The sequence below is a fragment of the Artemia sp. Qi Xiang Cuo genome, chromosome 12, assembly GCF_049724085.1.
Source record: "Artemia sp. Qi Xiang Cuo chromosome 12, ASM4972408v1, whole genome shotgun sequence".
In the NCBI taxonomy this organism is placed as follows: Eukaryota; Metazoa; Arthropoda; class Branchiopoda; order Anostraca; family Artemiidae; genus Artemia; species Artemia sp. Qi Xiang Cuo.
Window position 1 is genome coordinate 31,600,118 of NC_142805.1, and position 25,403 is coordinate 31,625,520.

Below are 25,403 nucleotides of genomic sequence, written 5' to 3' on the forward strand. Positions count from 1 at the left end.
AGTGGGCGCCAAATAAAAAAAAAAATTGAAGAAGAAAAAAATTGTAGGTGAACGAACAATCATCAAAATTAAGCTAAATCTTATGGCACCAAAAAGTTTAAGAAGGTTTAGCTATCCTTACGGAAAAAAGCGTTGTTAAATTTTACGAGTTTGTTTTTCCTATCTTCTAAGTGTAAAACTACCACAAATAACGATTTGTAAATAAAAGAAACTCAAAACTAACAGAAATTACAAAAGATAACCTAGTCAAACTCAAAACTAGCAAAAGTTAAAAGGAGTATGGCTGACAACACACATGTCTTCTTAAGACCAGAAACAAATTAATTTGTACCTTACTAAAAAAAAAGAAAAAAAAAAGTGTATTGTCAGTATGATATAGGCCTACATAATCTGATATTTATTCCTTAAAGTCTTAATACTTCTTTAATTTTTAAAGACGAAAAAGTGTTTTCTGACTTCAAACTGTCAAATACTTTATCCCCCCCCCCCTAATGTGCAAATATATAGCCCAAATTATATATCTCCCATCTATTCTTTCACTTGTCTTTGTCTTGTCTCGCGCTAAGCTGAAATAAACTTAACGAAGAAACCGGTTTGTTCTCGAGTTTTACACAGGGTAAACTTGAGTGATTGGTGTATAGTACATAGGTACCGAAATTCCTTCTCCCTACGGAAAAAACTCAAATAAAATTCTCAAATTTGGAAAGCCTTATTTTCCACGGAGGGGTATTTTCCGGGGGGGGGGGGTATTTGCTGCGGGGGTATTTCCAGGGGGAGAAGTATTTTTAGAGGGGGTGGGATGTTTTCAATAGGGGGGGGGCATTTTCCGCAGGGGTAGTTTCCGGGGGAGTATTTTCCGCATAGGGTGCTTTCTTCGGGGGGGGGGGGGGTATTATCCGGGGGTAATTGCCTGGGGGGTAAACGCCTAGAACCAAACCAAATAACCAGCGACACCAGGATTTGAACCGCTGTCCTCACGGACAAAGGGTCTCAAGTCTAGCTCGTTAACGAGTCGGCTAGAACGAGCAAAAGATTCTTGAAATTCAATTTTCATAATTCTCATGAGCTTCAATGTTGCATTTTTCTTCGTTCTCTTTCGTATGCCCAAATAGTTCCAAGCTGAGTGGCATTTTGAGCTTGAAAAACAACCCTAAACCCCTTTTCATTAGTCGGCTGGGGGCCTATGCTTGGAGCTTGGCTGTAGGAAATGATTGCTTTAGAAATGGTTAACTCTGAACAGATTAGCTGTTAACTCTGCAGGGAAACAATGTTAGTCTTACAGCTAAGACCACCCAATGTTTCACTGTATTTATTAAGTATGTAGCCTATAACCTGAGCAGGGTCGTATCCAGGATTTTTGTTGGGGGGGGGAGGGGGGTTTACAATTCTTTTAACGCATCAAAAATGTGTTTTTATGCAGTTTTATTACTTTATTATAAGTCGGAGTTTTTTTTTTGGGGGGGGGGTCAAACTCCCTAACCCCTCCCCTGAATACGGCCTTGAACCTGATGCTAATACTATCGACAGTCGACAAAAAGGAAAACACAAATCCGGGTCTTTAACACAAAGCAATGCAACTGAAACAGGGTATTACCTTACAATTCAACGGCAAGGGCAGACAACGATTAACTGGGGAGCTTGCCAGTTGGTTTGCAAGCTGGAGACGTAACAACATATCGTTTGCATATAAAGCACTATTTTCAGGTAAAATATACTGAACACGTGATAAATCAGGCATTGGAACACTCGCTTGCACTGGAATGTACTGAGCGCCAAGTGATGCCAGTGGCAACCATGTCAACAAGGGCTGCTGCTGCATTTTGAATCGTAATTACAATATCACTCACGTCACTTTACCATAAGCACTATAGCCAAATGCAGATAGGATACATAAGCCCTAAATAATAAACACTATCAAAAAGTTTCTTAAGTATTGACAATTAACGACATTCATACAACAAAATAGCCCAGTTGCCGCATGCACGCCTCATATGCTGAAAGAGTCACATACCACTGGATGTAAGAAAAAAAATCGTTAATGAATATATCCTTATTAAAGTCCATAAAAAGCAAATTTTCATTATAAATTCGATACGTCATGTCCATATATTTCCCAGATTAAAAAAAAAAAAATAAGATACGCCTTTTAGGGATATTTTTTATAACAAATTTTCCTTTTGGCACTGAAGGTGATTGTAACAACTACAAATATTGAACACGTTAAATGCATTTTGAAAAAAAAGAAAGAAATGTGCATGCAACGATCGCAACAAGCTTTTAGTATAGCAATAATTTTCTACACATACTTTTTAATAACAATAAATAAAACATTTTTCTAGACAAGTCACAGGGCTTACCGATGTTGATAATAATAAATAAATAAAAGGTGCAAATCATCCTTTAGCAGTACATATCATATTAAGGTATAATGACACGCCAGAATGGGTACAACTGTCTATTGTTTGTATTGGCTTTAGACAAAGTTAAACCAATGCATAAAAAATTAATATAATATTTTTTTTCTTTTTTCCTATGAAATTAACTTTGGATCCCACCTCCTCTCCTTTCATTGGTACTAACATATTTATTTTACAGAAATAATAAGTGCAGATATGCACTAATTACACTTACAAACAAAAAAAAAATTAAAAAAATACTATTATATCAATTAATCCTTAGGTTTGATCATTTAAAACTAATCAAATTTAATTTTGAGGCACCCTACAACCAATTATCCCTTTTGGTAATTATGTAGAAAGTGGTAAGTGTATTGCGAAAACAGATACGCATTACCGAGTATTTATATGAGACACTGTATAAAGATAGGCATTACAAAAGATTTCTCACTCCGGGAACTATTATTTAAATTTTATTTTTGGGGGGTTTAGGGGGACTAAAAGGTACCAAGGTTGGGTTGGCTTAGGTTACGTGTTTAATATATGCTACGCTTTACCCCCCCCCCCTGAATGGGAAAATATATATCCCAAATTCGTTTCTGAATTATTATATTTTCATCCTATTTTGTTTTATTTCATTAGCATTAACGAAACTTCACTTTTCGCGCACTTACCGCTTTCTACATAAGTAGGCCTACCTCTGTTTTTTAATTATGGATATATTGGATCACAAAAAAACACAGGAACGTCAAAGATCAGCCAATCAGCTCAATCTTTTCAATCAGCTAAAATCAGCTTAATGTATTAGTGTACAGTTTATATAATTATCCAGTAAGTTTACCGCAGATGATTTCTGGCTCTTCATTCTCGGTGCGAACAAAAAGCTCCTCCCACTTATTTGTGCACTTATTGTCCACTTATTGGTGAGCCGGCCAAGTGATTTGTCAGTACTTGTTCCGTAGGTGATTATTCTTTGTCTACCCGTGAAAAGATCTAATGCCGCTTATGTTTATACGTTCTCTGGAGCACTCGCACCTCGGTCCGGGTTTTTATAATGGGTGAGACAGGGAAAGATCATACTGCTAACTATATAAATTGTCTATTAGTGTAATTAACGTTGTTTTGTGAATAAAACGCAATAATCCTCTTTTGCAAATGAAAAACACGAAGTTAACAGAATAAGGACGATTTATACTGCGTGCTGCTATAATTAAGCAACAATACCGGGATTGAGTTATTCAAAAGGAATCCAACTTTATAATGGGATATACGGTTTATAAAAGGAGTTTTGTGAAAATATTCGTATACAAAGAATCTCCAAAATGAAAAAAAAACAGCTTAAATGTGTCAAATGCGAAAATAAAAGAAATCAGATAACTTTGCAACCAGTTTAGTATACACGCTTAAATTACGTTTTTCATTAAAACTAGTTCAAGCAGCAGAAAACAAATTAAATATAAGACAAAAAAAATTATAACTGCTTTCTCTATAATTAACCTTATTACTTGAGATTGAATTATGCCTCACTGGTGGTTGTTGACTAATTGTCGACAACATTTTTGCAACACATGGGTCAGGGTTTTTCACAATGATATGGAGCACTCGCTAAATAGGGCGCCTTCAATCATTGCAATCAGTTTTTCGTATTCTTACTGAGCTTCAAAGCTCAATAACCTGCAATCCCGACTGAAATCTCTGTAACGACAATCCTTTAACAGACAAAAAATTATCGGTGTATTTATCTATCACGATAAGCTAAAAATCGTTCCTTTTTGTTTGTTTTAAAGATTCTATGGGGTCACAAGATTTTTTTTAACAAAAATTTAATTTCGCTGCCTAGATCGTGTTGAACAGTTGCATTTAGTTGCAATAAGCTCTGTCAAAGGCAAAGAGAGGTTGGCTGTTCTCTCCACAACTAAGGATCGTTCTGAGAGAAATATTTTTCTTAACTAAAATTTAAAGGGTCATTTGAAGGAAAATCTGCACCAAAAGAAAAAAAACGAAAAAAAATATATCCAGCAACACTTCACACAATAGTGGGGCAACTTTCATACGACGCAAAATAATAAGAAATACAAATCAACTAACGATCAATCACAATTTAGAGATGGGAAGTAATTCCTTTTTTGTTATTTATTTGTTTATATATTATTCATATACAATTTAGTTTATCTATATTCCGTTGAATGTGCATTTCGTTAATATTATCAGTGTTGGCTATTTATTAAGGGATTTTTTTTGCCTATTTGATGAGTTTGTTAATTTCCTGATTTTTTATGTACTTTTTTTCTCAGTATTATTGATTTAAAGGTTATGCGAGTGTTATAATTGAAGCCACCTAGTGCAAGTAAATCTTATTTCTTGACATAGGCAGACACTTGTCATAATTGTTGTAATTTTGTTAAAAATAAACTAATCTAACCCAACCAATTTTGAACTAGGCTATTTGCAGTGATACAGTAGACTTGTTTGCCATTAAAATCAATACCATAGCTAAGACGGGTTGAAATCTAAGTAAATAAAAGTAAGCATAGATTGAAAAAAAAAAATATTATTGAAAAAAACAGTGCATCGTCACCCCGAATCCATATTAAGTTAAAACTGCACATGTAAACCTTCCTAAAAGGCCAGCTGCAGTCAGTTTCTCAAATGCAAAGTTTTCCAGTCCAAAAAGCGGGCTTATACGTCAAAATATGGACACTGTTCGGAGTTTCCTAACTTGTTAAAATGGATTTTATTTATTTTTTTTTTTTTTTTTTTTTTTTTTTTTTTTTTAATATATTGCTTATTAACAACAGTGAACACAACAGTGCTAAGTCAGCACCATAATCCTTTGAAGATATGTACTTTTACCATATAGTTCAGGAGGAAAAACAAAGGGGCTTTCAAGTTATTTAAATGGTTGCCATGATTACTCAGCTCTTATATAATACCTGCAAAAAATAGCAACAACAAAAATTCCACTTTTAGACTAGTTGAGGGATTCCCTCTCTCTCCAGAAATATTTGGTCTGGGGGTCATTGACTGAAATGAGCATTTGAACCTACATCGCGCATTTTTAAGCAACAAATTATTCCCCAGAATAACTCCCTAGCAAGGCCGTACCCAGGATGTTTTTTCGGAGGGGGTTTTACTCGATTTTTTTTGGGGGGGGGGAGGGTTATCCAAAAAATCTAAAAACGCATACAAAATTTGTTTCTGTCCATTTTTGGACCGTTTTTACGAGTCAGACAAACATTTCTGGGGGGGGTCCAAATCCCGCCCCCCCCTGCCCACGGGGCGACTTAGAATGATAAGTTCAAACCCAACTTATGCCCAACTTAGAATGATAAGTTCAAACACGTTACTACACTTTTGGCACATTAAGTCAACCAAATTTTTGACAAGCTTCTCACTAATTTTTAGGAGAAGGTAAGGAAAATAAATAAGAAACATGTTTCCTTCTGCTTTTTTCTTTTCGTTTAATTTTGGTTTACTGTCAGCAATAAAAGTAAAAGCAACACTTTTTAGGAAAAAAGTGTAGCAACTTCAGAGGGTTTCAGAGAGGCTAAAAAATCCATTGTTTGGAGCCATTGCGTAAGAATCCGATATTATCCAGGATTAATACGATCTACCCTTGGGACTAGAAATTTTTAGTGACATAGCGAGGATCTCATTTTCAGAAGGGTCCTACTAATATGGAGGAGTTTATCTAGACTTTACAGCCTAGTATAACAACCTCTCGCCTCACTTGTAATGCTCCTGCAGCTTCAAGACATACACACCGTCATTCCATGACGTCACCAGTTTCGGTTACTTGAGCATCGTACTTATAGAGTATGGATAATCCCCTACCTAGGAAATCAATCCGAAGAGACTTTTATTATGGACAGACTCACCGAACTTAGTCAAGGCTCAGGCATCGAAAGAGATAAGGTCTACTCAGTTTTAAATGCATGGAGGCATTAAACGCAATTTCTCCGTGTTTTGACTCTTCTCCCCCAACAAAGAAAAACCATAATCTTCTCTCTCTCGCATAATTTTGTTAAAAAAACAAACAATAAACATTCGTTGATATGCTGAATTTATAAATTTAACACAAACTGAGCAAGTGGGAATACGTCACTCAGACAACGAAAAAGTTTAAACTACAGTTCCTATTAAGTCAGTCAAAGGAATCAGTGATATTCTTCACGTTTGGCGATTCCAAGCTTGGACTCAGATAGTATTCATTCCAATTTAGAATCTCCGAAGGCATTCTTATATAGATAAATCCCGGTAGATACCTTCATTTTGGTGGAAATCGTCTCTTGAAAAGCCCTAAAAATCCCTTTAAGCAATCTAAAAGAGTTTGCATGACCGCTGTTCTCGCAATTCCCCAACCTTGTTAGATTTAGAAAAGAATACTTGCAATATTGGAAGTGAAGGCTACTTTCTATTACACAAAAAAAGAACTATTCCCTTGATCTAAAAAGAGACTTCTCCTACTATAACAGAATATGATTGGGTGGGGCATTAGTATAATCGCAGTTAAGTAATAGTGGGTACAGAGAAAACTTGAGCTATATGAAGCGAAGACTACTTTCTATTAAATAGAATAAGAAGCGTTCATTCGATCTAAACGGAAAAATCTCCTGAGATAACAAGAAACGCTGTCCACATCCATAGACGCAACAAGGCGTGTATGTGGTTGGGCAGATCATGGGAATAATCGCAGTTAAGTAATAGTGGGTACAGAGAAAACTTGAGCTATATGATGTGAAAACTACTTTCTATTAAATAGAATAAGAAGCGTTCATTCGATCTAAATGGAGAAATCTCCTGAGATAACAAGAAACGCTGTCCACATCCATAGACGCAACAAGGCGTGTATGTGGTTGGGCAGATCATGGGAATAATCGCAGTTAAGTAATAGTGGGTACAGAGAAAACTTGAGCTATATGATGTGAAAACTACTTTCTATTAAATAGAATAAGAAGCGTTCATTCGATCTAAATGGAGAAATCTCCTGAGATAACAAGAAACGCTGTCCACATCCATAGACGCAACAAGGCGTGTATGTGGTTGGGCAGATCATTGGAATAATCGCAGTTGAGTAATAGTGGGTACAGAGAAAACTTGAGCTATATGAAGTGAAGACTACTTTCTATTAAATAGATAAGAAGCGTTCATTCAATCTAAGCGGAGAAATATCCTGAGATAAGAAGAAACGCTCCCCAGGGCATTCCCAGGGATGATCGTATCGACCCAGTGGACCTAAAATATCGGGAGGGGGCTTATTCAAATGAAAATTAAAAGTTCTAGTGTTCTTTTTAAGCGACAAAAAAAATTGGAGGGCAACTAGGCCCCCTCCCACGCCCGTTTATTTATCAAAATCGTCCGATGAAAATTTTTAGATAGCCATTTTGTTCACCACAGTTGAAAGGCCGAAAAACTATGCCTTTGGCGATAAAATCACCTCCCATAGTCCCTGAGGAAATATAGTATTTGCACATAATATTTTCCCATGTTTACGCATGGTATGTTTTATTGGGAAGTATGCATACATCTTTCGGGCGGGGGCGAATTTTTTGACGGGGGGATTTTCTACGGTGAGAATTTTCCATGGGGAGTGAAGTTTCCAGGGGCAATTTTTTTAGGGGAAACTTTACACTGGAGTAATTCGCCAGAATTTCTACACGAAATTCTTCTTTTGTCTTGCTTTTTCTTTGCCGACAATTTTACACGTGGGGATGTTAAGGGTAATTATCCGGGTAAATTTTTGTCAGGATTGAATTGTCTAGAGGATACATCCGTTAAGGATTTTTTCGTGGAGGCGGGGCGAGATTTCCTGGCATTATATAAAATTCGATCGGATATTAAATAAAAAAAACAAGTTTTTCAAGTGAAAGTAAGAAGCAACATTAAAACTTAAAACGAACCGAAATTATTACGTATATGAGGGGAGTTGCCTCTCCTCAACACCTCGCTCTTTATCCCAATCTTTAAGAACGACTCCTGAAACATAAGGTTCTTTTAATTAGAACAGTAAGAGGTTTTTTTTAAGTACTAAAAAACTTTAGCGTGAAGCGCGAGGTGTTGGAGAGGTGACAACCCCCCTCATATACTAGATAATTTCTGTTCGTTTTAAGTTTTAATGTTGCTTCTTGCTTTCAGTTGAAAAAAAAACTTCTTTTTATTTAATAAGCAATATAGCGCACAGAGAAAATTTGTACTCCATGAAGTCAAGGCTACTTTCTATTACATAGAATAAAAAGTGTTCTCTCCATCCAATACGGAGAACTCTCCTGGGATAACAAGAACCGTTATACACATCCATATACTCAACAGGGCTTGCATATGGTTGAGCAGGTCATTGGAATTATCACAGCTAAGTAATAGTGGGTACAAAGAAAACATGTATTATATGAAGTGAAAGCTACTTTCTATTACATATAATAAGAAGTGTTGCTTCCTCCATCTAACATGGAGAATTCTCCTGGGATAACAAGAAACGTTGTACACATCCATTGACACAATAGGGCTTGCATCCAGTTGGGGAGTTCATTGGTATAATCGCATTTAAGCAATATACGGCAAAGAGAAAACTTGTACTGTACGAAATGAAAGTTACTCTCTATTCTATTGAAAAATAAGTGTTCGTTCGATCTATTTGGTCAAAGATTTAAATGAGAAAAATCGGACAAAACTGTGCTTTAAAATTATATAATGTTCCTTATTTTTTGTATAAATTAAATAAAGTATACTTAGCACATATACTGAACTATTTTTGGTTCAATTATATCCAGCGCCCCAGCCTCATATAAGGCAAAAATGTCTCTGTGAATGTGACCGTTGGAAAAATATCCACTCGAGGTATGTTTATCCTTTATAACCCGTTTTTGAAAAAGTAACGATACGTCACTTCGATTTGGACTCAAGTATATGCGAAAAGTTAAATGAGAATGAAATACAATGATATTCTTTTTTCCGAAGGATGGTTTGACCACAAATACATTGCTATGTGTATGGTTACAGCCATGGAGGTTTTTTTTCGTTTTTTTTAAACATGCACTCGGCTAGTGTTCAGAAGCCCAACTTCGACTCAAAGTCTCCAGAAGACCCTGCAACTCTACTTTAAAGACATACCTAAATATAGTTCCAACCCTCGTTATATAATTTCTTAGAATTTCTAAAAACATTGCGAAACCTAAATTCTTCAGAAATAGCTCCAGCTTTTAGAAATATTTACAGATAGGTATATCCCTCGCAAGGGCGGATCCAGGATTTTTTTTTCGGGGGGGGGGGAGGGTTTACCAATTTTTGACTTTTTTTTTGGGGGGGTGTACTAATTTTTGACTCAGTTTTCGACTAATTTTACTGATTTTTACCTAGGTTTTACTAATTTTCGACTCGGTCAAAAATTTCGGGGGGGGGGGGTTCAAACCGGGTATACCCCCCCCTGGATACGGCTTTGATCCCTCGTTACACGGCTTCATCAACGCTGCAAAAAGGGCAGTCTACTTCGGCACCAGAAACTCTGAGCGGAGAAAAAGCAAAGCAGCAATTCCCTTTCTTTCTTTCTTTTTCTTGCAAGAATAGCAGTACCAGCAGATCCGACCTTGTACCTCTAGTCTTCATAATTATCTTCTCTGTTTTTGACATACAAAACACTCATTAGAAATCATTGTAGCGAATCTTAAAGAAAGTCTTCTGGGAATTGCTTCTCCAGGGAGTAGCACTGCAACTTCCGCGTGTTTTTTCGAATCAACTGAACAAACAACATATATGTTTGTATCAGTATCAGTGAACTTTATTTGGTTATTACAAAAGCAATTGTAGTTACAAATGACTAAAAAATACAACCAACAAATCCATAATAAAACATAATTAGTCAAGTAAACATGATACGATGAAAGTGCTTGAAAAACTGCTTGGAACAGCATGAGATTACTTAAAGTTACAGCTTTGGTTGGGAAACTATTCCTCAAGGCAACATATTCCAAAATAGAACTTTTTGAAACCTTCAAATTTCCAGTAGGTGATCAGTACGGGATCACATAATTCCGATATGGAAAGTTAAAGATGCAAACCTATGATAGACAGATTTTTGAGAATCAAGATCAATCCCCGATGCCCTTTAGGATTTAAGCAGATCTTCCAGATAATAAAATACAGATGCAAGCAGGACCAAAGACAATTGATCAAAAAATGTATTTTCTATCCCTATATTCTTTTAAACTAGCCATTACTAAAAAACATCTTGTAGACGCAGGTAAATTAAGCAGCCCCGCACTAGATTTCACCGAGCATTCCAGAGGCAGCAGAAACACGGGTCATGGAATCAAATGTTGGCTAGTAGACAAAAAAAAGGAGTGGTATGGGTGTGTCAATAGGGTTGGCATTAGAGATGGACAAATCCCCCTAGATTATTTGCCCCTAGAGTTCGAAACACCTTTTTAGCATTATCATTGAAAAATAGCTTACTTTTTTGGTGTCTTCAATGAAAAAAAAACAACAAAATTGCCTCCTATAGATCTTGAATATACATTTTGCTCCCCCTCCCACATGTTCGTCAATTGACACACCTGCAGTGGCATAGACGGAGGTAGAAGATGGAACCATCTACAGATTTTTTTCTTCTTTTTTTTTTGTTACAGCAGGACCATGAATCTTTGTGGTTGGTTAAATATTTTAAAAAGCAGCATGGAGAAAACAGTAAATTTTATACTTCCATTGCCAGTACCCCTAGCTACAGAACTTGGCAGAAACAAACACTTTTAAAGTCCAGCTAATGTAAAAAAAACTGACAGTTTTCAGACAACATTAGAAAAAAGAACCGGTTGCTACTATTTCGACTAATCGTCACAAGCACTAAACGGCATAACATATAAAATGAAAATCGGTCAGAACCACTAACCGACATAACACCGACAAAAAATTTATAAGTTTATATAATAGTAATAAGTATATAATAGTTTAGAAACATATTTGGGTTATATATTTGCACATCAGGGGGGTGGGGGTAAAGCATAGCATATATTAAATACGTAGCCTAACCTAATCTAGGTACAATTTCCTCCATAAACCCCAAAAAACTAAAGTTTTAAAATTTTAGATGTTATGTCGATGTTATGAGGGATTTTGTCGATGTCCTGACGTTAGTGCTCCTGACGGTTAGAAGTTATGACGCCTTACCAAAAGAACAAACTGGTAGGAATACTAGAATAGCTCTTTCTTACCAACAAAATCCTTTAATTATTCCAATCAATGGTCTGTCCAAGAAAACGGAACTAGCTTGAAAGATTGCGTCGTTAAGCCCTACGAATGAAACTAACCAGACAAATTTGCTATCGCATATGACAACACAGAATTATGCACATAAAAACAGGATGGACGATTTGCAAACATACAAAGCACCTGTCTAACACCATTCAGTTTGTTGATGCCTTCTTTAGCATTAAAAGAATGAAACAGCTTCGTAGTAGACGCCATTTAAACTCAATAGATAGAATTTCTCAGGGGTAAGTCCTCACTACCAATTACAGCTATCAGTATTTTTTCTAGTATGAAAAAAAAACTGATATCACAAACATCATAACACAGACTACACTGAAGATGGTAGATGTACACCACCCCTTCCGTTTCTTACAGGAAATAATATGAAAGCCTTGCGAAAGGATTGCTCTTAACAATTGCTCTTTTACACGTAAAACTAGAGATGCAGAAATGTAAAACGAACACAAAAGGCCTCATACAGCAAGATGAAGCAGACAAGCTCATATAGAGACAACCGCGACTTGGAAGATAAACATATCAGATTCGTTTTTCTAAGGGATACGATGTTTAAAACCCGAAGAAAAACATTTTCAGGTTCAAAGCAAAAATGCCTACAGGCCCGTTTAACTTCCTCATAGGAATCCTTATATCCCCCTGTGTGCAAAAATGGACCTTCAGTTCATACAGATATACTTTGACCATAAGAAACCATGGACAGTGTGATGAGACCGAGAATAGGAGGGGGAGATCCATATAATTCTTTTTCTGCAAGAGAGTTGACCAAAAGACCTGAAAAAGTGCATTTTTAGCCTCGAATCAAAACAAATCTGTTTGGGAGGGGGAGGGATTTGGCAAGATCTTTAATGAAACGCCTATACCCCCCCCCCCCGACCTGATCTTCAAAAATTTAAGATTTTAAACTTAATATTTTACAAGGGGTCCCCAAAATAATCCTTCAGTGGAAGAAATTAAAGGGCTTGCACTATTCAGGCTTGATGTGCCTAGCTTAAACATTAACGATACATGATGAGAAGTTCGCTAACTAGTAAATTTCTTCTTTTTTTACTAGCTTAAGGTTCCTCACCCATTGAGGAAAAAGATGAAATTTGTTAAGTACGAAAGGATTCCTTTGAGGTTTTCCTTAAAGAATGAACAAATTTTCAAACAGGGATTTCCTACTGACCATAAGTAGAAATGGCCCTATTGATCGTGACAGTACAAAATTCGGTTATCAAAAGAATGTATCTCGTGACGGTACTCCTAATATGGGCATAGAGTCCCTAGGGAGAAAGATTGCGTAATCGGTCAATGACCTCTTTTTCCAAGTTCGATTTATTTGTTGTTTCTAGGTGTAATAACTCCAGGACGAAGGTTGCACATGCGCAGTGAATTCTAACGGGAACAATGTTATTGATCTAGGACTCGAGGGGGAAGGGAATTTCCGAGAACTTGATTGCGTAATCGAAGAGGAAGTGGATTTCCGAGAACTTGATTGCGTAATCGAGGGGGAAGTGGATTTCCGAGAAATTGATTGCGTAATCAATTGGGAATTTTATTGATCCTAACCTAACCTGAGAAATTGATTTACATAATCGCTAGGGGAATGTATTGATTCACGAAGGGGGAATTAAGAAACAAACATGGCTTCTTTGATCTTTAGGCAAACCTAACCTGAGAAATTGATTTACATAATCGCTAGGGGAATGTATTGATTCACGATGGGGAATTAAGAAACAAACATGGCTTTATTTTTGTTTGGCTAACCTAACCTGAGAAATTGATTTACGTAATCGCTAGGGGAATTATTGATTCACGAAGGGGAAATTAAGAAACAAACATGGCTTCTTTGATCTTAGATCTGAGGGATAAACGCTCTTTAGGTCAGAGAGAAAAATTGATATTCTATTTTTAAATAGGGCTTCATTGATCTTTAGTGTCAGGAGTTAGAAATGACATCACTTGTTATCTTGGAATTATGCGGGAGGCTAAAGAGATAGAAATTCTATTTTTAAATACGGCTTCACTGATCTTTAAGTTGGAGAGATAAATTGATATTCTAACGAAACCTTAATAGTTTAGCTAGGAACATTTATGAGATGAAGAGATTAACGTAGGAAAGGGTTTCCTAGAAATTTGAAATGGGACAGCGCAGGGATGCCAAAAAACAAAAGGAACACACAGAAATTACTTTTAGGGGATTATTTGGGTGAAACGATTTTAAACATTTTAGGGAATTATTTCGGCGAAACAGTTAGAGACATTTTAAAAGATGATTTTAGAAAAGGTTTTAGAAGAGGTTTTGAGTGTGGTCGTTATAGTAAACAAGTTCTATTTGAAAAGTGTCGTGAGGTCCTCTACCCCAACCCCAAAGGGCCCCGATCGCCCTACCCCGATCCAAAGGGCTCCGATCCCCATACCCCAATTCCGAAGGAACCCCCCCGTCCCCAAATGTTACCCGGGCCCCCCCCCCGCCCCCCCAGACCCCCAAAGGCCCTCCCCCGGCCCCCAAAGAGTCCCCATCCATATTTTTTAATACTTTTTTTAAGGCTTTATAATATCTTTTCAGAACAAGTTATTTTCTTAATGTCCCTCCTAAGCCCATTTTACAAGTTGAAATGGGTAAAACTGTTTTAGGTATTTTAGGGAATTATTTCGGTAAAATAGTTAAAGACATTTTAAAAGAGGATTTTAGAAGATGTTTTTGAAGAGAAATTGACGGTGAAACTCTGTGGTCGTTATAATAAACTAGTTCCATTTGAACAGTGTTTTGAGGTACCCGACCCCACTCCCAACGGCCCCCGGTCCCCCAAATGTCAATAAAGCCACACCTCAAACCTGGAAACCCATCCCCCCCCCCATTTTTATAAAGCAATTTTTGAATTTTGTAACATTTAATTTTTTTATATCAACCCTTTTCCCAATTGAAGTACTTATCTTTTTAAATCAAAGATATAATTTGAAGCTTTTTGTATACATCAACACCAAGAAATACTTTTCAAAGACCATTTCAGAGCAAGTTACTTTCTTAATGTTCCTCCTATACCCATTTTGCAACTTGAAGTACTTATCTTTTTCACACAAAACTATACTTTACAGCTTTTTGATTCTCCAAACACCAAGAAATACTTTTCAAAGACCATTTCAGAGCAAGTCACATTCTCAATGTCCATCCTAAACCCATTTTCCAACTTGAAGTAAATATCTTTTTCAACCACATCAATACTTTACAGCCTTTTGGATACCTCAACACCAAGAACTACATTTCAAAGACCATTTCAGAGCAAGTTACTTTCTGAATGTCCCTATTAAACCCATTTTCCAACTTGAAGTATTTATCTTTTTCACTCACAACTATACTTTACATCTTTTTTGATACCTCAACACCAAGAGATACCTTTCAAAGACCATTTCAGAGCAAGTTACTTTCTTAATGTCCGTCATAAACCCATTTTCCAATTTGAAGTACTTATCTTTTTCACCCACAACTATACTTTACAGCTTTTTGGATACCTCAACACCAAGAAATACATTTCATAGACCATTTCAGAGCACGTTACTTTCTTAATGTACCTCCTAAACACATTTTGCAAATAGAAGTAGTTATCTTTTTCACACACAACTATAATTTAAAGCTTTTTGGATACCTCGACACCAAGAAATACATTTCAAAGACCATTTCAGAGCAAGTTACTTTCTTAATGTACCTACTAAACCCTTTTTCCAACTTGAAGTACTTATCTTTTTCACCCACAACTATACTTTACAGCTTTTTGGATACCTCAAAACCAAGAAATACATTTCAAAGACAATTACATATCAAGTAAAATTCTTAATCTCACTCATAAAACCATTTTCAAACTAGAATTAATTATCTTTTTTCACCCACAACTAAACTTTACAGCTTTTTGGATACCTCAACACCCAGAAATAATTTTCAAAGAAAATTTCAGATCAAGTTACTTTCTTAATTTCCCTCCTAAACCCATTTTCCAACTTGAAGTACTTATCTTTTTCACTCACAACTATACTTTACAGCTTTTTGGATACCTCAAAACCAAGAAATACTTTTCAAAGACTATTTCAGAGCAGCCTCCTTTATTAATGCTCCTCTTAAACCCATTTTCCAAATTGAATTACTTATCTTTTTGAGCCACATTTATACTCTAAAGCGTTTCGAATGCTCCAACAACAAGAAATACTTGTCAAAAGCATTTCTGAACAAGGTCATTTTTATATATGCTTATTAAACCAATTTTACAAATGCTAAACTGTTCAATAGTAGATAGAAAAATCTATATCATAAGTGTGAATATTTTCATGAAAGATAAGCAGTTCTATTTCAATTTTAAATTTTCTCAATGAAGTGAAGAAAAGTTCAAGTTCTCTTCTGAATTTTCTCAATGAAAAAGAAATTAGTTTTTATTTAATTCTATTTATTTTACAAAGACATAAAGAAATTTAAAGTTCAATTCGAATTTTTAGGAGGAAGATAGAAAAAATAATACAATACTTGTGAATATTTTCATGGAAGAAAAAAAGTTCTAGTTCAATTTAAAATTTTCTCAACGAAGTCAATGAAATTTCAAGTTCTATTCTGAATTTTCTCAATGATTAAGAAATTAGTCATTGATCATTTCTATTTTTCCAAATAATATATAAAATTTTCACTTTAGTTCAGATCTGTCTCAACGAGATGAAAAATTTTAAATACTAATCCAAATTTTTCATAGAAGATAAGAAAGTTCAAGTTCTATTCAGAATTTTATCAAAGAACACACTTCAATTCTAATTTCTCCAGAGAAAACAAAAATCTTCCACATCGGTTCTTTATTTCACAAACACATAAAGAAATTTTAAGTTCAATTCTAAATTTTTTAGTTGAAGATAAAAAAAGTAATATCATACTTGTGAATATTTTCACGAAAGATAAAAAGTTCTAGTTCAATTTAAAATTTTCTCAACGAAGTAAAGAAAAGTTCAAGTTCTCTTCAGAACTTTACCAAAGAACACACTTCAATTCTAATTTCTCCAGAAAAAACAAAAATCTTCCGCTTCAGTTCTTTATTTCACAAAGACAGTAAGAAATTTAAAGTTCAATTCTAATTTTTCGGTGTAATATGGAAAAAGTAACCCCATATTTGTGAATATTTTCATTTGAGATAAAAATATACAGTTCAATTTAACACTGTTTAAATGAAGTAAATAATAGTTCAATTTCTCTTCTGAAATTTAACGAGGAAAACACCTCCATTCTAATTTCACAAGGGAAACCAAAAATCTTCAGCTTCAGTTCTTTATTTTACGTAGACATAAAGACATTTAAAGTTCAAGTCTAATTTTTCTATGGAAGATGGAAAAAGTTATATCATACTTGTGAATATTTTCACTGAAGATAAAAAGTTCTAGTTCAATTTAACATTTTCTCAACAAAGTGTAAGAAAGTTCAAGCTTTCTTCTGAATTTTCTCAATTAAAAAGAAATTAGTCATTGATCATTTATATTTTTCAAAATAATATAAAAATTTTCCACTTTAGTTCAGATCTGTCTCGAAGAGATGAAAAATCTAAAATACTGTTCCAAATTTTCTTAACGAAGCGACGAAAAGTTCAAGTTCTCTTCGGAATTTTACCAAAGAACACACTTCAATTCTAATTTTTCCAGAGAAAATAAAAATCTTCCACTTCATTTATTTATTTCACAAAGACATGAAGGAATCTAAAGTTCAACTCTAAAATTTTCGATGGAAGATAGAAAAAGTAATATAATACTTGTGTATATTTTCATGGAAGATAAAAAAGTTTATGTTCAATTTAAAATTTTCTCAACGAAGTGAGGAAAAGTTCAAGTTCCTATTCTAAACTTTACCAAAGAACAAACTACAATTCTAATTTATCCAGAGAAAACAAAAATCTTCCACTTCAGTTCAGTATTTCATAAAGACAAAGAAATTTAAAGTTCAATTCTGATTTTTTGGTGGAAGATGGAAAAAGTAATATCATACTTGTGAATATTTTCACGGAAGATAAAAACTTTTAGTTCAATTTAAATTTTCCTTAACGAAGTCAAGGAAAGTTAAAGTTCTCTTCTGAATTTTCTCAATGAAAAAGAAAATAGTCATTGATCCTTTCCTATTTTCCAAATAATATAAAAATTTTCCACTTTAGTTCAGATCTTTCTCAAAGAGATGAAAAATTTAAAATACTGTTCCAAATTTTTCACAGAAGATAAAAAAGTTCAATTTCTCTTTGGAATTTTATCAAAGAACACAATTCAATTCTAATTTCTCCAGAGAAAACAAAAATCTGCCAAGTCAGTTCACTATTTCAAAAATACATAAATATATTTAATGCTCTTTTCTAATTTTTAGATGGAAGATGGGAAAATCAATACCCAAATTACTATTTATCTCATGGACATTAAAAAGTTATAGTTAAATTTAAAATTTTATCAACAAAGGGAAGGAAAGTTCAAGTTCTCTTCTGAACTTTACCATAGAACACATTTCAATTCTAATTTCTCCAGAGAAAACAAAAATCTTCCACTTCAGTTCTTTATTTCACAAAGACATAAAGAAATTTAAAGTTCAATTCTAAATTTTTCGGTGGAAGATAGAAAAAGTAATACAATAATTTTGAATATTTTCACGGAAGATAAAAAGTTCTAGTTCAATTTTAAATTTTCTCAATGAAGTGAAGAAAAGTTCATGTTCTTTACTTAATTTTACCAAAGAACACAATTCAATTCAAATTTCTACAGAGAAAATGAAAATCTCCAACTTAAGTTTTTTATTTCACAAGGACATAATGAAATTTAAAGTTCAACTCAAAATTTTTCTGTTGAAGATAGAAAAAGTTATACCACACTTGTGAATTTTTTACCGGAAGATAAAAAGTTCTAGTTAAACTTAAATTTTCTCAAAGAAGTGAATAAAAGTCAAAGTTATATAATGAATTTTACTAAATAACAAAAATAAATTCTAATTTCTCAAGAGAAAATAAAAATTTTCCACTTCAGTTCTTTCTTTCAAAAAAGACACAAAGAAATTTAATGTTCAATTCTAATTTTTCCGGTGGAAGATAGAAAAAGCAATATCCTACTTTGGAATATTTATACGGAAGATTGAAAGTTCCACTTCAATTTAAGATTTTCTCAACGAAGTTAAGAAAATTTCAAGTTCCCTTCTGAACTTTACAAAAGAACACACTTCAATTCTAATTTCTAAAGAAAAAATAAAAATCTTCCACTTCAGTTTTAAGTTCCCCAAAGAAATAAAGAAATTTAAAGTTCTATTCTAAATTTTTAGATGGAAGATAGAAAAAGTAATAATATGACTGTGATTGTTTTCCATGAAGATCAAAAGTTTCACTTTATTTATAATTTTTTTTAAATTCAGTTCTGATTTTTCTCAAAGAGATGAAAAATTTAAAGTTCGGTTCCAAATTTTTCATAGAAGATAGAAAAAGTTATACATTGATTGTGAATATTCAACATGAAGATATGGAATTTAAAGTTCAGTTCTAAATTTTTCTGTAGAAGATGGGAAAAGTTATACTGTGATTGTGATTATTTTTCAGTGAAGATAAAAAGTTTCACTTTAATTCTAATTTTCTTAAGTTCATTTCCGATTTTTTGCAAATAGATGAAAAATTTAAAGTTATGTTCCAAATTTTTAATATAAGATAGAAAAAGTTATACATAGATTTGAATATTCGACATGAAGATAAGGACCATCACTTTAATTCTGTGTTTTCTCGAAGAAGTATAAAATGTTCAAGTTCTCTTCTGAATTTTCTTAAAGAAGTAAAAAAAGTTAGCTCCATTCTTAACTTTACCAATGAAAATGAAAAAAAGCTTCCACTTCAGTTTTTAATTCCTCAAAGACATACAAAATTCCAAGTTCTCTTCTAATTTTTCCAAAAAAATAAAAAGGCTCCACTTCAGTTCGGGTTTTTTTCTCACAAAGAGATGAAAAATTTAAAGTTCTTTTCTAATTTTAAATTAAATTTTGGCTCCTTTGTATTGTTGACTTACCCGTCAAATTTTTCATTTAGAAAATGAATGACTTGTTCTATTATTAAAGAAAATCGTTCAAACTCCTTCATCTAAACTCCAAAACAATAGGTTAGATTAGGTATAAATAAATATTAATAAATAAATAGAAACATTTCTACATGTTTAAGTTAGGTTAACTTATCATGAGTGCTCATGATAAGTTAACCTACCCTTTTCCGGTGAGTATGGTTAGGTTAGGTTAGGCTAGATTAAGTCAGGTTAGATCAGGTGAGGTTAAGTTATGTTAGGTTAGCCTACGGACGCTTCACTTAGGTTAGCTTAGGTTAGGTGAGAGACAGGCAAAAAGTTAGGTGTATTATTATGTTAGGTTAGATTAGGTTAGTTTAGTTTAAGTTAGGTTAGGTTAAGTTAGGTTAGGCTAGGTTAGCCTACGTACGCGCGCGTACGTAGACTAACCTAGCCTAACCTAACTTAGCCTAGCCTAATATTCACAAGTATGGTATTACTTTTTCTATCTTCCACCGAAAAATTAGAATTGAACTTTAAATTTCTTTATGTCTTTGTGAAATAAAGAACTGAAGTGGAAGATTTTTGTTTTCTCTGGAGAAATTAGAATTGAATTGTGTTCTTTGATAAAATTCCGACGAGAACTTGAACTTTTTTATGTTCTGTGAAAAATTTAGAACAGTATTTTAAATTTTTCATCTCTTTGAGACAGATCTGAACTAAAATGGAAAATTTTCATATTATTTTGAAAAATATAAATTATCAATGACTATTTTCTTTTTCATTGAGAAAAATCCGAAGAGAACTTGAACTCTCCTTGACTTCGCTGAGAAAATTTTAAATTGAACTAGAACTTTTTATTTTCCGTGAAAATATTCACATCTGTGATATTACTTTTTCAATCTTCCACCGAAAAATTAGAATTGAACTTTAAATTTCTTTATGTCTTTGTGAAATAATGAACTGAAGTGGTAGATTTTTGTTTTCTCTGGAGAAATTAGAATTGTAGTGTGTTCTTTGGTAAAGTTCAGAATAGGAACTTGAACTTTTCTTGACTTTGTTGAGAAAATTTAAAATTGAACAAGAACTTTTTATCTTCCATGAAAATATTCACAAGTATGGTATTACTTTTTCTATCTTCCATCGAAAAAAATTTAGAATTGAACTTTAAATTTCTTTGTCTTTGTGAAATAAACAACTCAAGTGGAAGATTTTTGTTTTCTCTGGAGAAATTAGAATTATATTGTGTTCTTTGCTAAAATTCAGAAGAGAACTTGAATTTTCCTTGACTTCGTTGAGAAAATTTTAATTTGAACTAGAACTTTTTATCTTCAGTGAAAATATTCATAAGTATGGTATTACATTTTCTATCATCCAACCAAAAAATTAGAATCGTACTTTAAATTTATTTTTGTCTTTGTGAAATAAATAGAATTGAATGAAAACTAATTTCTTTTTCATTGAGAAAAATCAGAAGAGAACTTGAACTTTTCTTCACTTCATTGAGAAAATTTAAAATTGAAATACAACTGCTTATATTTCATGAAAATATTCACAGTTATGATATAGATTTTTTTATCTACTATTGAACAATTTAGCATTTGTAAAATTGGTTTAAGAAGTATATTAAGAAAAAAACTTGTGCTGCAATGCCTTTGAAAAGTGTGTCTTGGTGTTGGAGCATTCAAAAAGCTGTAAAGTATAGTTGGGGGTGAAAAAGATAAGTACTTCAAGTTGGAAAATTGGTTTAGGAGGAGCATTAAGAAAGTAACTTGCTCTGAAATAGTCTTTGAAATGTATTTATTGGTTTTGATTTATAAAAAAAGCTGTAAAGTATAGTAGTTTGCGAAAAAGATAAGTACTTCAAGTTGGAAAATCGGTTTATGAGGGACATTAAGAAAGTAACTTGCTCTGAAATGGTCTTTGAAAGGTATTTCTGGGTGTTGCGGTATCCAAAAAGCTGTAAAGTATAGTTGTGAGTGAAAAAGATAAGTTATACTAGTTTTTATATGGGATGAGTTGTGACTATTTTTTTTGTATGTTCTATTTATCTTTCCTATAATATTGGGTATTTTTGGTGTGGTAACATATAAGCAGCATTGTGCCTCTGTTGGCGAATAAGTTAAGCATTTTATATTGGAAAATAGATTTAGAAGGGACATTCAGAGAGTAACTTGCTCTGAAATGAATTTTGAAAGGTATTTCTTGGGGTTGCGGCATCCAAAAAGCTGTAAAGTATTTTTGTGAGTGAAAAAGATAAGTAATTCAAGTTGCAAAATTTGTTTAGGAGGTACATTAAGAAAGTAACTTGCTCTGAAATGGTCTTTGAAATGTATTTCTTGGTGTTGAGGTATGCAAAAAGCTGTAAAGTATAGTTGTGAGCGAAAAAGATAAGTACTTCAAGTTGGAAAATGGGTTTAGGAGGTACATTAAGAAAGTAACTTGCTCTGAAATGGTCTTTGAAAGGTATTTCTTGGTGTTGAGGTATCCAAAAAGCTGTAAAGTATAGTTGTGAGTGAAAAAGATAAGTACTTCAAGTTGAAAAACGGGTTTAATAGGGACATTCAGAAAGTAACTTGGTCTGAAATGGACTTTGAAAAGTATTTCTTGGTGTTGAGGTATCCAAAAAGCTGTAAAGTATAGACGTGGTTGCAAAGGATATGTACGTAAAGTTTGAAAATGGGCTTAGGATGTACATTAAGAATGTAACTTACTCTAGACTGGTCTTTGAAAAGTATTTTTTGGTATTGTGTCCCTCAAAAAGCTGTAAAGTATAGTTGTGGGTGAAAAAGATAAGTACTTCAAGTTGCAAAATGGGTCTATGAGGAACATTAAGAAAGTAACTTGCTCTGAAATGGTCTTTGAAAAGTATTTCTTGATGTTGAGGTATCCAAAAAGCTGTAAAGTATAGTTGTGAGTGAAAAAGATAAGTACTTCAAGTTGGAAAAGGGTTGATATAAAAAATACCATGTTAAAAAAATTCAAAAATTATTTTTAAAAAATGGGGGGGGGATGGGGTTCCGGTGGCCTTTGGGGGCTCGATGTGCATTAGGGGGACCGGGGCCGGTTGGGCTTGGGGGAGTGGACCTCACGACACTGTTCAAATGGAACTTGTGTATTATAACGACCACAGAGTTTCACCCTCAAATCCTCTTCTAAAATCATCTTTTAAAATGTCTCTAACTGTTTCGCCGAAATAATTCCCTAAAATGCCTAAAACGGTTTCGCCCATTTCAACTTGTAAAATGGGTTTAGAATGGACATTAAGAAAATAACTTGTTCTGAAAAGATATAATAAACCCTTAAAAAAAGTATTAAAAAATATGGATGGGGACTCTGTGGGGGCCCGAGGAGGGCCTTTGGGGGTCTGGGGGGGCCGGGTGGGGGCCCGGGGAACCTTTGGGGACCGGGGGTTCCTTCGGGATTGGGGGTGGGGATCGGAGGCCTTTGGGTCGGGGTAGGGCGATCGGGGCCCTTTGGGGTTGGGGTAGAGGACCTCACGACACTGTTCAAATAGAACTTGCTTACTATAACGACCACACTCAAAACCTCTTCTAAAACTTTTTCTAAAATCATCTTTTAAAATGTCTCTAACTGTTTCGCCGAAATAATTCCCAAGAATGTTTAAAATCGTTTCAGCCAAATAATCCCCTAAAAGTAATTTCTGTGTGTTCCTTTTGTTTTTGGCATCCCTGCGATGTCACATTTCAAATTTCTAGGAAACCCTTTCCTACGTTAATCTCTTCATCTCATAAATGTTCCTAGCTACACTATTAAGGATTCGTTAGAATATCAATTTATATCTCCGACTTAAAGCTCAGTGAAGCAGTATTTAAAAATATAATGTCTATCTCTTTAGCCTCCTGTATAATTCCATGATAACAAGTGATGTCATTTCTAATTCCTGACACTAAAGATCAATGAAGTCCTATTTAAAAATAGAATATTAATTTTTCTCTCTGACCTAAAGAGCGTTTATCCCTCAGACCTAAGATTAAAGAAGCCACCCCTTCGTGAATCAATAATTCCCCTAGCGATTACGTAAATCAATTTCTCAGGTTAGGTTAGCCAAACAACAATGAAGCCATGTTTGTTTCTTAATTCCCCTTCGTGAATCAATACATTCCCCTAGCGATTATATAAATCAATTTCTCAGGTTAGGTTAGCCTAAAGATCAAAGAAGCCATGTTTGTTTCTTAATTCCCCCTTCGTGAATCAATACATTCCCCTAGCGATTATGTAAATCAATTTCTCAGGTTAGGTTAGGATCAATAAAATTCCCAATCGATTACGCAATCAAGTTCTCGGAAATCCACTTCCTCTTCGATTACGCAATCAAGTTCTCGGAAATTCCCTTCCCCTCGAGTCCTAGATCAATAACATTGTTCCCGTTAGAATTCAATGCGCATGTGCAACCTTCGTCCTGGAGTTATTACACATAGAAACAACAAATACATCGAAATTGGAAAAAAGAGGTCATTGACTGATTAAGCAATCTTTCTCCCTAGGGACTCTATGCCCATATTTGGTGTGCTGTCACGAGATACATTCTTTTGATAACCGAATTTTGTACTGTCACGATCAATACGGTCATTTCTACTACCATACGATTGGAAATTCCCTTCCGTGGAACGCAAAGGACATTAATTAAAGAAGTAGTTTTATTGTGGTTAAGATCTCTATAACGACATCTTCAAAAATCCCTGATTTTTCACTCTTAATTTTTTATGAGGATCTTTCTGAAGGCAGTAAACCTACTGTAAAATACGAATAACTTTACTCTCGACAAATACATAGAAATTACTATCTTGAGAGGTAGGGGAATTCGAGAAAACGAGATACATTCTTAAAAAAGAAAGATGATTTTGAACGTCCGAGATGCAGAAATGACAGTTCAAAGAAGTGAAAGGTTCAAATGGAAACAATTTTCAATACATCTTTAAATGTTTAAAAAAAATGCAATTCCTTTCAACGTATAATTTTATGTCTGAAGAATATTTCTGACAAAATTAAATCATGTTTGATGAAAAATTTATGCATCTGAATGAGCACCAGCAGGTTGAATACCATTAATTTGCTAGAACTTTAAGGGAAAATAGCGTGGATATTACGCACCTTAATACCTCCTCAATTATAGGCAGCTCCACAAAAAATCAGTGTATTTTAAATCCTGAAACTCAAGTTAGTTCGCAGAATAGCCTCTATGTACAATCCTAACAGAACACTTGTGCTTTTACAAACCAATATTAATAATTAGAAATTATGATGTGTGTTTCTACAGCCGCAATTCCCCACTGAGAACATTCACAGCCATCACTCACAATAATGAAATAGGATATTTTCACAGAAACCTCATCTTGAAAGAGAGCTGCTGTTTTTTCGTCTTACAAAAAGTGAACAAACAACGAGCCTGTGCAAATCATTGTATATACAATCTAGAAAACCATTGCGTGACTTACACAAAATCTAAAGTAGCCTCTACAAACTTCCGTATTACAACATTACGAAATTCAAGCTATTTTGATGGTTCATAAATTTAACGAAGAGATGTTGAAAATATAGCGAATTTGCTTAAGCCAAATAAAGAATGTATGTACGGATACAAATTTCGAAGCTTTTCTGTCTGGCATTCCCCGATGGGCCAGAGTGGCGAAAACATTCCGCGAAACTACCCACAGCCCTGACGGAAATCTAGGTCAGTCGGTTAATGGCGTCATTAAACTCGGCGGGGATGATCAATTTTCCGAGTAA

General features: G+C 34.1%; 1 protein-coding gene across 6 annotated transcripts in view; it reads right to left on the reverse strand.

Annotated features, from left to right (window-relative positions):
• LOC148946013 (pseudouridylate synthase RPUSD2-like) overlaps positions 1-25,403 on the reverse strand; it is a 323,761-nt gene that overhangs the window by 229,589 nt on the left and 68,769 nt on the right. For 3 of the 6 annotated variants that reach the window (XM_089097954.1, XM_089097952.1, XM_089097951.1), the window contains exon 2: positions 1,595-1,897. The exons of 1 other annotated variant lie outside the window; for it this stretch is intronic. In XM_089097954.1, coding sequence (XP_088954080.1) covers positions 1,595-1,819 — 225 coding nt within the window. In that variant the 5' untranslated portion in view covers positions 1,820-1,897. Of the gene's footprint in view, positions 1-1,594; positions 1,898-11,596; positions 11,652-24,767; positions 24,921-25,403 lie in introns of those variants that run through there. 2 more of the 6 variants (XM_089097953.1, XM_089097955.1) reach the window with 2 other exon arrangements.